This window comes from Etheostoma cragini, chromosome 2 (assembly GCF_013103735.1).
Source record: "Etheostoma cragini isolate CJK2018 chromosome 2, CSU_Ecrag_1.0, whole genome shotgun sequence".
NCBI classification, from domain to species: Eukaryota; Metazoa; Chordata; class Actinopteri; order Perciformes; family Percidae; genus Etheostoma; species Etheostoma cragini.
The window spans coordinates 28,637,285-28,648,923 of NC_048408.1; the positions used below are offsets into that span (position 1 = coordinate 28,637,285).

General features: G+C 41.6%; 1 protein-coding gene across 2 annotated transcripts in view; it reads left to right on the forward strand.

Annotated features, from left to right (window-relative positions):
• The first annotated feature begins 103 nt into the window (after positions 1 to 103).
• The window catches only part of hoga1 (4-hydroxy-2-oxoglutarate aldolase 1), a 17,798-nt gene continuing 6,262 nt past the window's right edge, over positions 104 to 11,639 (forward strand). For both annotated transcript variants that reach the window (XM_034901269.1, XM_034901264.1), the window contains exons 1-4: positions 104 to 637; positions 2,245 to 2,373; positions 5,028 to 5,155; positions 6,436 to 6,570. In XM_034901269.1, coding sequence (XP_034757160.1) covers positions 421 to 637; positions 2,245 to 2,373; positions 5,028 to 5,155; positions 6,436 to 6,570 — 609 coding nt within the window. In that variant the 5' untranslated portion in view covers positions 104 to 420. The remainder of the gene's footprint in view (positions 638 to 2,244; positions 2,374 to 5,027; positions 5,156 to 6,435; positions 6,571 to 11,639) is intronic.

Below are 11,639 nucleotides of genomic sequence, written 5' to 3' on the forward strand. Positions count from 1 at the left end.
TGCCTGTGGTTGATGACCCCTTCCTGCCCCTGGGCGGGGTTTCGGAGTGGTTTCATTAGCTTGTTGCATTGCTAACGTTGCATGCTGGAAATCGTTGTTTCTCACCTGTCTTATGTTTCTAACCGCCTGACAAACATCTCACGTGGCAGGTAACCGTGTGAAATCAACAGAAAAGACTGAATTTCACCTGCCACGGAGAGCAAAAAGTGGCCGTTTAAAACCGCCCTTAAGTCTGCGCGAGCGGAGTCGTTTTAAGAGTTTAGACCCTTTCAAAGGAAAGTTGTTCAGAAATGACAAATTCTGGTCAATATTTACTAAAGCGGGTTAGTCATTAACTGTGCTCGGCTGCAGCAGCAGCTGCACGGAGTCCCAGCTCGCACACAGTCAGCGAGCCGCTCGGTCACTACTGCCCGCTTTACAATGCTTTGCATGCGGCTGTGGAGAAGCCTGAGTCCCGTGTGCAGAGATGTTCACCTGTCGACATGGAAACGGACCCAGAGCCACACGGCAGCAGCTGCCAGGCTGGACCTCAGCGGTATTTATCCGCCCATTGCCACTCCGTTTACCGCCAGGGAGGACGTGGACTACCAGAAACTGGAGGGAAACCTGCAGAAATATGCCAAGATACCATTTAAAGGTCAGGCCTAGTGAAGGGAGTGCAAAATAATTTCCTTTTTCTGGAAAGTTAGAAAAGTCTAGAGAGGTTTTAAAGGTAGCCTACAGTCAGAGGTGCCGGGGTCGCCGAGAAGGACCCGGATGGTCCACTTTAAGACAATGGTGCGGAGTGTTAACCTTTTTAAGTCACACTGGTAGTAATTTACTGATGTGAGCAGACTTAAACATACAGACATTAAATCTGTGTGACCCAGATTTTTGGAAAACATCCAATTAGCCTAAATTGCAGTCTGCGTTTGTCTTTGGTGAAGCTGTAAAACATTTGGGACATCACCTGAGCTCGTTCCACTTTTACAGACCCTGTTAGGAGGCCCACTGGTGGTCCAGGGTCCAAAGTTAGCTAGGGTACTAGCCAAATGCTGGTTAAATATTCTAGTGGCTGGTAGTTTTTCTTCACTCACGAGCCAAAAAAACAACGAATATCAATTGAGAGGCTGGTGGCATTTGAACATTCACTAGCCATTTGGATGGTGGACAAAAAAGTTAATTTTGGACCTTGGTTTTAGCTGTTAAGCCTTCAGTATTTATCATCACAAATATGATACAAATTTAAGTATACATTCTACACTAAGCCTACTACTAATGGTGTTGGTGCTACTGTTACATGTAGCATAAGTAGTATTCTGAGGGCTGCAACTAACTTTTACTTTCATTGGCAATTAATCTGTCGATTTGAATTGATTAGTTGTGTAGTCAGTGTTTCCCGAAGCCCAAGATGATGTCCTCAAATGTTTTGTTTTGTCCAAAACTCCAAAATATTCAGTTTACTGTCACAGATGATTGCAACACTACTGCTGCTGCTACTGGCATTACTTTTTCCAGTGTTACTGATCACATAATTACTCCTTTTAACACTTCCAATACCTCAATTATAGTCGCAGTATTAAGAAGTAAAGAAGAGAAGAGAACAAAAAGAAGAGTGCTAGCTCTGGTTAGGCCTGATCTCTTCAGATTTCTCTTGTAGAGTCGTGATTGTTGTGGGTTGATGACGGAATAGTTTTCAAAGGTGTACGTTTCGTCTAATGGTGGCACAAAAAATGAGATAAATGTAAAGCCACTCGGCACCAGTTGGAGAGGCACAGTTGGTTAGTCACCAGTCTCGCATTGCCAGACCTTCCCCCACAGTGCCGTGGAGGAAGGTCTGGGTAGTCCACACGGCATCCCGGCATGGTTTATAAGCATTTCTTTAAACCAATCACAATCGTCAAGGGCTCTGCAAAACAGCCTCTGGAAGGAAGTTGTTTTTAGTGGAACAAGTGTACGTTTAAAAGTTGTTTTAGTCGTGTAACAGGAAACTCAGATTGGACAGATTGTCTAGCTAGCTGTCTGGATTTACCCTGTTGAGATCTGAGGAGCAGGTAACCATAGTAACCCTCAGAAATCCACCGGAGGTTAGAGCAACGACACAAAGAAAGAGGAAGGTGACGGGCATCCTGCGCAATTTCCAACGGCACCTGAACGGCAGTAGAACGTCTTCTATGAAGAATAGTTGGGCACAAACAGTCAGACAGATAAACAACAAGGGATGACATGAGGTAACAACTTTTTTTGTTTGTTTTTGTGTCGCAGGTCTGGTGGTCCAGGGCTCCAATGGAGAGTACCCGTACCTGACGGAGGAGGAGCGGGTGGAGGTGGTGAAGACCGTCAGGAGATCATTGCAGACCGACAAACTGCTGATGGCCGGATCAGGCTGTGAATGTAGGTGTGTGTGTGTGTGTTTCTCTGTGTGTGTGTGTGTGTGTGTGTGTGTGTGTGTATTCTCTTTTACTGCTATGACTATGAACATCTTTTTTTATGCATTCAGAGGTAAATAAATGTTAAATGGACAATAATTAGTTAGCTTCAAGACAGTAGTGGTGGTTATATATGTTTGACATTTAAATGATAATCATTCTTCAAAAAATGACACTGAAATAAAAGCAATTATGGGGAAAAAAAACTCACCTAATTAAATTTGTACGCACATAAGATTGCATAAAATCCAGATAATGAAAAAATCACAAATGTGTCAAGAGAAGGTCAAAAAGCCACAACGTCAAGAACCTCCACTCAACTTGAGGAGAAAAACAACAAAAAAGGAAGAAAGATGAAATAAAAATAGAAATGCAACAAGAAGCACGAAATAGAGGAGCGGAAAGCTAACCAAAAAAGGCAGCAAGAACACAGGATTGTATATATAGCATCATTACTGTGTGTGTGCGTGTGCGTGCGCGCGGGCGTGTGTTAGAGTCCGATCTACGTAGATTTTGAATTGAAACTCTTTATGAGGCGGGTAGTCGTTAATTCTAACGGGCTAATAATTGAAGTCAAATGGAGTCTAACAGTTTTATTGCCTGTTCTTTTCTATAATGAACATTCACACAGAGAGAGGAGCATTTACTCTGACAATAGAAAGACCTCCTGGCCTCTCACTTCATCAATTATTTCACACATTTTTATTCAGTAAATAGTCCAGTGACATATTTGTTACATAACTCCATACTTGGCCCTTTTAACCCTGATATGCTGCTGATGGATAAATTGAAAGATTTTCCAGCCATTTCTCTTCATATTTTCCTCGTTTCACTAAGACTGTCTTCAGTCTGTCCTCCTTCCTCCTCTCTAAACTTTGACAGTCTGTGATCCACCATAACATCCTCTGATCTTTTTTTAATAGTTAAAATTTGTCATAATGTCATCTGTTTAGCTCAAACATTTGGTGTAATGTCATAAAAGTTAGGTTATTGACTATACATTTAAAACAATGTGGTGAAAAGGGGCAAAAATATTTTAAAAAAGCATAAAAAGTGACAAAAATGTCAGAAAAAGCGCCAAAAAAGTTGATTTTCCACTTTGACGCTGATTTTGAAGTTCACGGTCGACAGGAAGACAACACAAGGGTTGAGAAATTCTTGGTATGAGTAAGTATAACGAAAATGATTTACTGGGGGTTACAAACCCAGTTTGCTGATTCCTATTGGCCAGCTGGCTTTAGTAGAATTGTTACTACTTGAAAGAGGAAGAAAGCAATCAGTGTTACAAAACATGTAGGAAGAGATAACGGCATGGGTAAAACTACAAACTACCTTTTCAGAACAATAACAAACCGTTCTATTAATGCACCAGGCAGTTAAACACACATATACATACACACACACACACACACACACACACACACACACACACACACACCACTGGCTTTGTCTCCTTTGTGGTGTATGGAATTAATCCCCCGAAGCTTCTTTCAAAAAATCCATTTACTATAACTGTGTAGATGTCAAATATAGACAGTTTTATGAACATTTCAGGACGTGTAGGAGCTAAACTGGCCTGACGCCAGCTAGCTCTATGGGGGTACTTTCATTTTTTATTTCATAATTTAGATTTTTATAATTTATAAATACGTCCGTGACCATTTTATTATTCATTTTCCTTTCTCTTTAAAACGCTTTGTCCAAATGGTAACATTAAAACAACAACTTGTGGCTCTATTTCGGGGCTGTAGTTAACGTTGTGGTCGCTTATCAGCTGCAGCTGTCACGGTTGCTAGGCGACCGAAGCGGCGCTTTGACACAAACAGGAAATGCTCTGCAGACCAGACCGCTCGGTTTGGCCTCCGTGGGCTTTGAAGGCTGGGGCCTCTGAATTGGGACATAGATATTGTGTATAAAACCTAGGCCTCGGCAATATATATTGATATAAGAGACTAGATATCGTCTTTAATTTTGGATATCGTAATATCGTGTTATGACACAAGTGTTCATTTCCTGGTTTTAGAGGCTGCATTACAGTAAAGTGATGAACTTTTCTGAACTAACTAGACTGTTCTAGCGTCTCTATTAGTTGCCTTTACCCACTGTATCCACATTATTGGTGATTATTTATCAAAACTCATTGTGTTAATATTTTGTGAAAGCACTAATAGTCACACTACACATTAAAATGTCGCCATTGAGGTGTTTTGTCAACAATATCGTGTACTGCAGCTGTAAGCAGTCCAGAAAAGACAGAGAGATGCACATTGTGACGCGCTCAAGATTGTATAGCAGTGACTTTATTTTTCTTCTTCTTCCATCTGTACAATACACTTAGCACTGCAGTTACCTAATGTAATTGTTACCTGAGGAGTAGAAATAACCGCGTTGATACAAAAGGTTTCGCTTCCAGCTTCACCCACAAATATGTGGCTTCTACATCGTGATTTTTGATTTTTTTTCCGTATCGCCCAGCTCTAATGAAACCTCCTGCAGCCTCGAGTTCCTTTAACTCACTCGTCGTGATAAAAGGTTTTTGAGAGACGTGTTGTGCCGTCGAAGAGGGTGCAGATTAAATGTGATGGTAAAGTTTCTTCTCCTTCTCTTTCGTCTGTTCAGCCACGAGAGCCACGGTGCAGCTCACGGAGAAGATGGCGGCGGCCGGAGCCGACGTCGTCCTCGTGGTAACGCCCTGCTTCTATAAGGGCAAGATGGACAGCCGCGCTCTGATCCAGCACTTCACAAAGGTCAGCTGACACACATCGGTCCAGATCTATCCTGACTAAACTTCAGTCGGTGGTCCACCACAAAATCCTCTGATCTTAACTAATAGTAAAAATAAGTTGTCATGTCTGCTTTTGTAACGCCAGAATTTAGTGTAATGTCATGTAAGTTAAGTTAATTGACCATACATTTAGAGAAAGTGTTGAAAAAAAGTGACAAAATTGTTGGATATAGTACCAAAAAGTTCGTTTTCAATTTTGACCCACTAGAGAACACAATGGCCGACGCAAAGACACCACAAGGGTTAGAGGTCTGATGACATGGTGCCCTTTGGATGCTTTTATATAGACCTTAGGGGTCCCCTAATACTGTATCTGAAGTCTCTTTTATATAGACCTTAGTGGTCCCCTAATACTGTATCTGAAGTCACTTTTATATAGACCTTAGTGGTCCCTAATACTGTATCTGAGGTCTCTTTTATATAGACCTTAGGGATCCCCTAATACTGTATCTGAAGTCTCTTTTATATAGACCTTAGGGGTCCCCTAATACTGTATCTGAAGTCACTTTTATATAGACCTTAGGGGTCCCCTAATACTGTATCTGAAGTCTCTTTTATATAGACCTTAGTGGTCCCCTAATACTGTATCTGAAGTCTCTTTTATATAGACCTTAGGGGTCCCCTAATACTGTATCTGAAGTCTCTTTTATATAGACCTTAGTGGTCCCCTAATACTGTATCTGAAGTCTCTTTTATATAGACCTTAGTGGTCCCTAATACTGTATCTGAAGTCTCTTTTATATAGACCTTAGTGGTCCCTAATACTGTATCTGAAGTCTCTTTTATATAGACCTTAGTGGTCCCTAATACTGTATCTGAAGTCTCTTCTATATAGACCTTAGAGACCTTTTAATAGTAAAAAAATAAATAATGTCTGTTTTTAACTCCAAAATTTGGTGTAATAACATGTAAGTTGTGTTGACCATGAATTTAAAAAAGTGTTATAAAAAGGGACAACATTTTTTTTAAAAAGCTCTGAAAGCATAGAAAAAAAGTGACAAAAATGTCGGATATAGTGGCAAAAAAAGTTCACTTTCAATTTTGACCCGCTAGAAAACACAAGTGCGTGGTTGACGAGAAGACAACGTAAGGGTTTAGAACTTCTTAGTAAGAGTCTGTGTCAGTGGGGCCCTTGTTGGTGAGGCTTTATGGGATTTATTGTAAATAAGGGAGATATAAAGGGAAGGAAGGGGAATCCTGGGATTGGAACAGGGTCTTGATTTCTCTGCGTGTCCCCTGCAGGTGGCGGACCGCAGCCCGGTGCCGGTAGTTCTGTACAGCGTGCCGGCCAACACAGGGCTGGAGCTGCCGCTGGACGCTGTGGTGCAGCTGTCCCAGCACCCAAACATCCTGGGCATCAAGGACAGCGGAGGAGATGTAAGAACCACTTCCTCAACACCTTTTTTATTTTCATATTTCATCTTGTAATGTGTCCTGACGAACTGTCGCGGCAGTGCAGGTGTCCCTGTGCTGCAGGCGGAGATCATGTCTCTGATGCTTCGTTGACCTTTACGGGGCTGCAGAGCTCCATGTACTGGATCAGGCTCTGAGTTTGCATCAAGTTATTTGACATTAACCGGACGAAGTCAGACGACATCCAGTAAGAACAGAGTTTTTGCTGTGAAAGGTCTGAAAAACGCTGAGAATTGATCAGCCTTTCCAACCCTGTGACCCTTGTTTCTAGATAACAAACAAGATATTAAAGGGTGACTACTGGGGGGGGGGGGGTGTGGCGAGACACTCAGCTCACGGGACGAGACACTAGATCACGAGATCGAGACGAGATTTTAACTTTAAGGACTAAAACAACCTATATCGTCGTATGGTTTGGAGGACTTGTTGACACAGTCACAAAGTAGAGCCCGGCCGATAAAGGATTTTTAAGGTTGATACGAATATTTGGTTATTTAAAAATCCAATATTACGATATGTCGGCTGATATATAAAAAAATAAAAACACTAACATTAGTAATTTGTAGTTATTTGAGTTCTCACTAAAATAATCTGATAATAATTTGTTTTATTGTCACAGAACAGAGGAACATCAAAATATATTAAACTTCTGATAAATACAATGTATAAAAATACAAACTTAACATCTGAAACTTTAAGTTCTTTGAACAAAACACAATAACAAAACAATTATCAGTGCTGCCAACAGGGATGCTGTAGAGTTCCCTCTGGTGGACAAACTATGCTATACTATAATTTGTCATTATAAATGCTTCTGATGAATGAATGTTTAAAAAAATAAAATATAAATGCTCATACCGATAGATCGGGAAAAGACCAAAACTGTCTGATCACAAAGAGTAGCAGAGCAAAGGCCAGTTTCAACCCCCCCCCACACATCTCCGATTTGTTTAGGGATTATTAATGAAGGAAAAAAATTGAACATCTGTTTGATTATCAGACTAAAGCAGAGCTTTTATTCTCAGCAATGACCAACTACATCTGTACCAAGAAGATTTTGAGGGATTTTTCATTTTATCTAGAAATGTTTGACCTGTTTTTTTGTTGTGGTTGTGTTTTTTTTTAACCAACTTTTATAAGCTGTTATCAAACGTGAAATGATGCAAACAATGTTGATTCGGCAGCCATTTTAGCACGTTGAAAGCTGCCCAATCAGAACCAGCAGTGTACTATTGTGTTGATTTGTACAGTCCATTTCCAGTGAACTAGTTGCTGCAGAGAAGAGAGTGGTGACTGTTGAAGAACCTAAAACTAAAGTGTGTGAGTGTACTTTCATCCTGCAGGGATGATTGCAGGGGTTTGGGGGGGGGGGGGACAGTTTGCTGTTGTCGAGCCCTTAATGCCTTTTCGTCTGTGTGGGAAGTGTTTGCAAGAAGTTGCAAATGGATTTCTGATTTGGGAAATAACATGTTTGTCCGCTTGCTGGGAGACAGGAGCGTGGGCGTAGTTCAAGCACAGAGCGGCCCCCGCTCACCAGTGGGCGTGAAGAGGGCCAAACACAGAAAACACGGGGTGGTAGGTCAATTTGAGGAAGGCTGACAAGTTGCTGAAAGATTGTACAGAACACGAGTGGCACAGCGATTTCCCCACATCAGCCAGCTGGTTGACTGATATCAAAAATATGTGACGTTTTAAGCATGTTATTTTTTTTTTGTGCCGAAGTAAATTTGAACAGAAAAACCCTTTGCACATCTATAACGTTCTCAAAAATGTGACACATTTAGAGCGTGGTTTAGCTCGAACTAGGTCTGCACAATTAATCAAAGAGGTATCGGCATCGCAATATGGACTAATATTCGTTAAAGGGAAAATATGTGTCTTATCATTCTGAATGAAGCATTGTGGGGCTGCAGAGACGTCCTGGGCCAACAAATCCTATCTTACCCACTCTGCACCACCAGTCAAAATAATCACAATTTCACATTGACAATTTAAATTGTGCAGCCCTGGGTCAAACTAAATCTGGTGATTTTTTTAGCCAAAACTAATTTGTATAGAAAAATACTGCTATAATTTTGCTATAACGTGACACAGGTGTGTACGAGGGGGACGAGTAGGTCAAAAGTTGCAGAAAAACTCCAGCAAACCGTCTTACTTGCAAAGATAAATGTAATGGCTGCCATTGTTTCGGTACTTTTTTAGCAACATTTTGCCTGATGAAGGTCTTGTACTGAAACGTTGCCAGCTATGAAATGTATCTTTGCAAGTTAGACACACCTGTCTCACATCATAGCAAAGGCCTTTTCTATTCAAATTTACTTTGGCCAGGGTTGACAGATGGTGTTCGAGGGGTCGAGGGGTTTCTTTGCAGCCAAAGTACATTTTAAAGGGGACACGACGACATACTTCCTGAAACAGAAATCTGTGTTTTCTCAGCAGAGTCTTGTGCGGACAGGCTTGTAGGCCCAGTCCGCCTGTCTCACAGCAGCCGCTCACTGCATGATCATCATGATTGATGTGAAAAGGCATGTGATTGGTTGTGCCGTCATGTAGAAAAGCTTCATCTCTGTGCTGTTGTGTCCTGTGTGACTGCCAGTTTGTGATAAGAAAAGTACCACAAAATTTGCACTAAAAGTACAATGTTTCAGCAAAATAGTAACTTTCCACCACTGGTGCTGACATTTTAGTCTCCAGCGGAGATAGGGGACAACAAATCAATTTAATCTTTGCAACTCTCAAAGACAATCAATAGAGAGAGACTGTCATTTCTGATTACTGAGTGACAGCGATGTGTAGTACAACAAACTTATGGTGTTCAAAAAATTCAACCACGTAACCCTATTCTGGTACAACCTCTAAATACAGTTATGAACCTGAAAGCGAGCATGATGTGAGCACTTTACAACTTTCTTTTGACAGCGATAGAGGCGGTGATGTTGTGATCAACACGCACCGACACTTCTGATCCCCGGCTACATCAGTAGCATCTGCAGCGGGACGCAGGGTTGCGTTTCTCTAAAAGTGGAGTAGGTTGAGTAGGTCCCCCCTTTTCCCCGCAGGCCCGCTGCTTATTTCTGTCCCCCACAGTCTAAATGCAATAGCCCCCATTCAAAATGAATTGAAAGACTCATTACCTCCGGTTTGAACTCTCCAAAAGACGAATTAATTCTTTTCATGTAGTTAAGATATTTGCTGCTTTGACAATCCCCCCCCCCCCCCCCCCCCCCCCCCCCCCCCCCCCCCCCCCCCCCCCCGCCGTTCCTTCAAAGTTTCATCTCGTCTAATTGGATTCCTCCCGCCCACGACTGTTGCACATACAACACATTTAGTTTCTTTTTTTACTTTACGTCTGTGCGCCTCCTGCAGTGTGCCCGACGCCTGAGGCAGCGAGGCAGCAGCGACCAAAATTAACCTGTCTGTTCAGTCCAAATAATTACCGTCTCTGAAGTGAAATAATTACAACTCCTGCGACTGTTTATTCCTGAGACCGAGCCGGGGGCATTTATAGTCACGTCTTAACCGCTCACCAAGAAGAATAGTCACAGACGTCTTAATATCATTTAAAGAATCATATCGACGTAAAGACATTGTTTTGTCGGACAGATTTATTAATAAAATATTATATTTTACATTGAATACGTAGCAATCAAATACTTTACGATTATTTTTCAAAGACCAGAGCTCTGCAGGAAGATTGAACGCCACATACAATATCAACAATGATCCTTCTATTTCCTGCATTTAGAAATATTTACATTTTTACATGTCTTTACCCTCATGTTGTCCATGGGTCTTAACTTTAATTTAACTATTTTATTTTATATGTCACAAAAAAATGGGCCGTCAAAGTAAGGCAACATTAAAAATATCAGAAACCTTAGGAAAAAAAACCCACCCAAAACATAAGAAAAAAAGCACCCAAAACATTGAAAAAGTGACATAAATGTTGGAAAAAGCGATAATAATGTTGAAAAATAGTTACCATGGTTGATGTGAAGTGGATATATTTAGGGTGGGAACATACTTTCAGGAAATAGTGTTATGTGACTATTTAACACCTTTAAATCAATGTTACGTTTACATGGGGCCGGCTACTTTCATAGAAGGAGAGTAGGACATGAAGCCATATTCATGTATTTCATTTTTTATGCAGGTGTCGAAGATTTTAAACCACTGAGAGGTTTCATAAAGAGTGAGAGATTAGATGTATAACAATAACTATTATTATTATTACATGGCTTGGTTGAATTCCAACGTTAATGGACTGTATTTATAAAGCTCTTGTCTAGTCTTAACGACTACCCAAAGTGCTTTTACAGAGTAAAACAAAACATTCACCATCCACACACTGTGGCCGAGGCCTCCGTACGAGGGGCCACCTGCTCATCAGATAAACAGTCACACACATCTAACCTCCGATGGTGCCTCGGGGGCAACGCCGGGTTCAGTGTCTCGCCCATGGACGCTTCCACACGGGACTGCAGGTTCAGGGCCAGGGATCAGACCACCAACCTTCCGATTGGCAGGCAAGCACTCTACCGCATGTGAGTCACAGCCGCCCCCCGTAGTCTGTCATTTTCTTGATAACAGACCGTTGCTAAGTACAACACAGTTGCCATAGACACAGTTGTGTTCACTCTGGAGGACAGCTGTCAATCAGTCCGCTGAAAGAAGTCCGGGTAATGGATCGACTGTGGCAAAAAGTGAGGGAACGTGGAGCGACGTCTGTCCTCCAGTTCAAGTCATGCAATGATTAAAACAGCAGCTCTGACCATCGTCGTATTTCGACGTTGCTATGGACGCAATATTCCAACCATAGAGACGGAACAGACCATTGTCTTCAGCGGAAGCAATACAACTGTATTTAAATCAATACACTCTCATTTAAATATTTTGTGTCACTGATTTATTTGGTAAGTAGCCATGTCATTATCCCTCACATTATTCAGAAATGACAACAAAATGCGTGCATTTCCGTCAAATAAGGGAACACAGACTCATTGCCCTTTACGCGGCCCATGCTAACTGCCGTG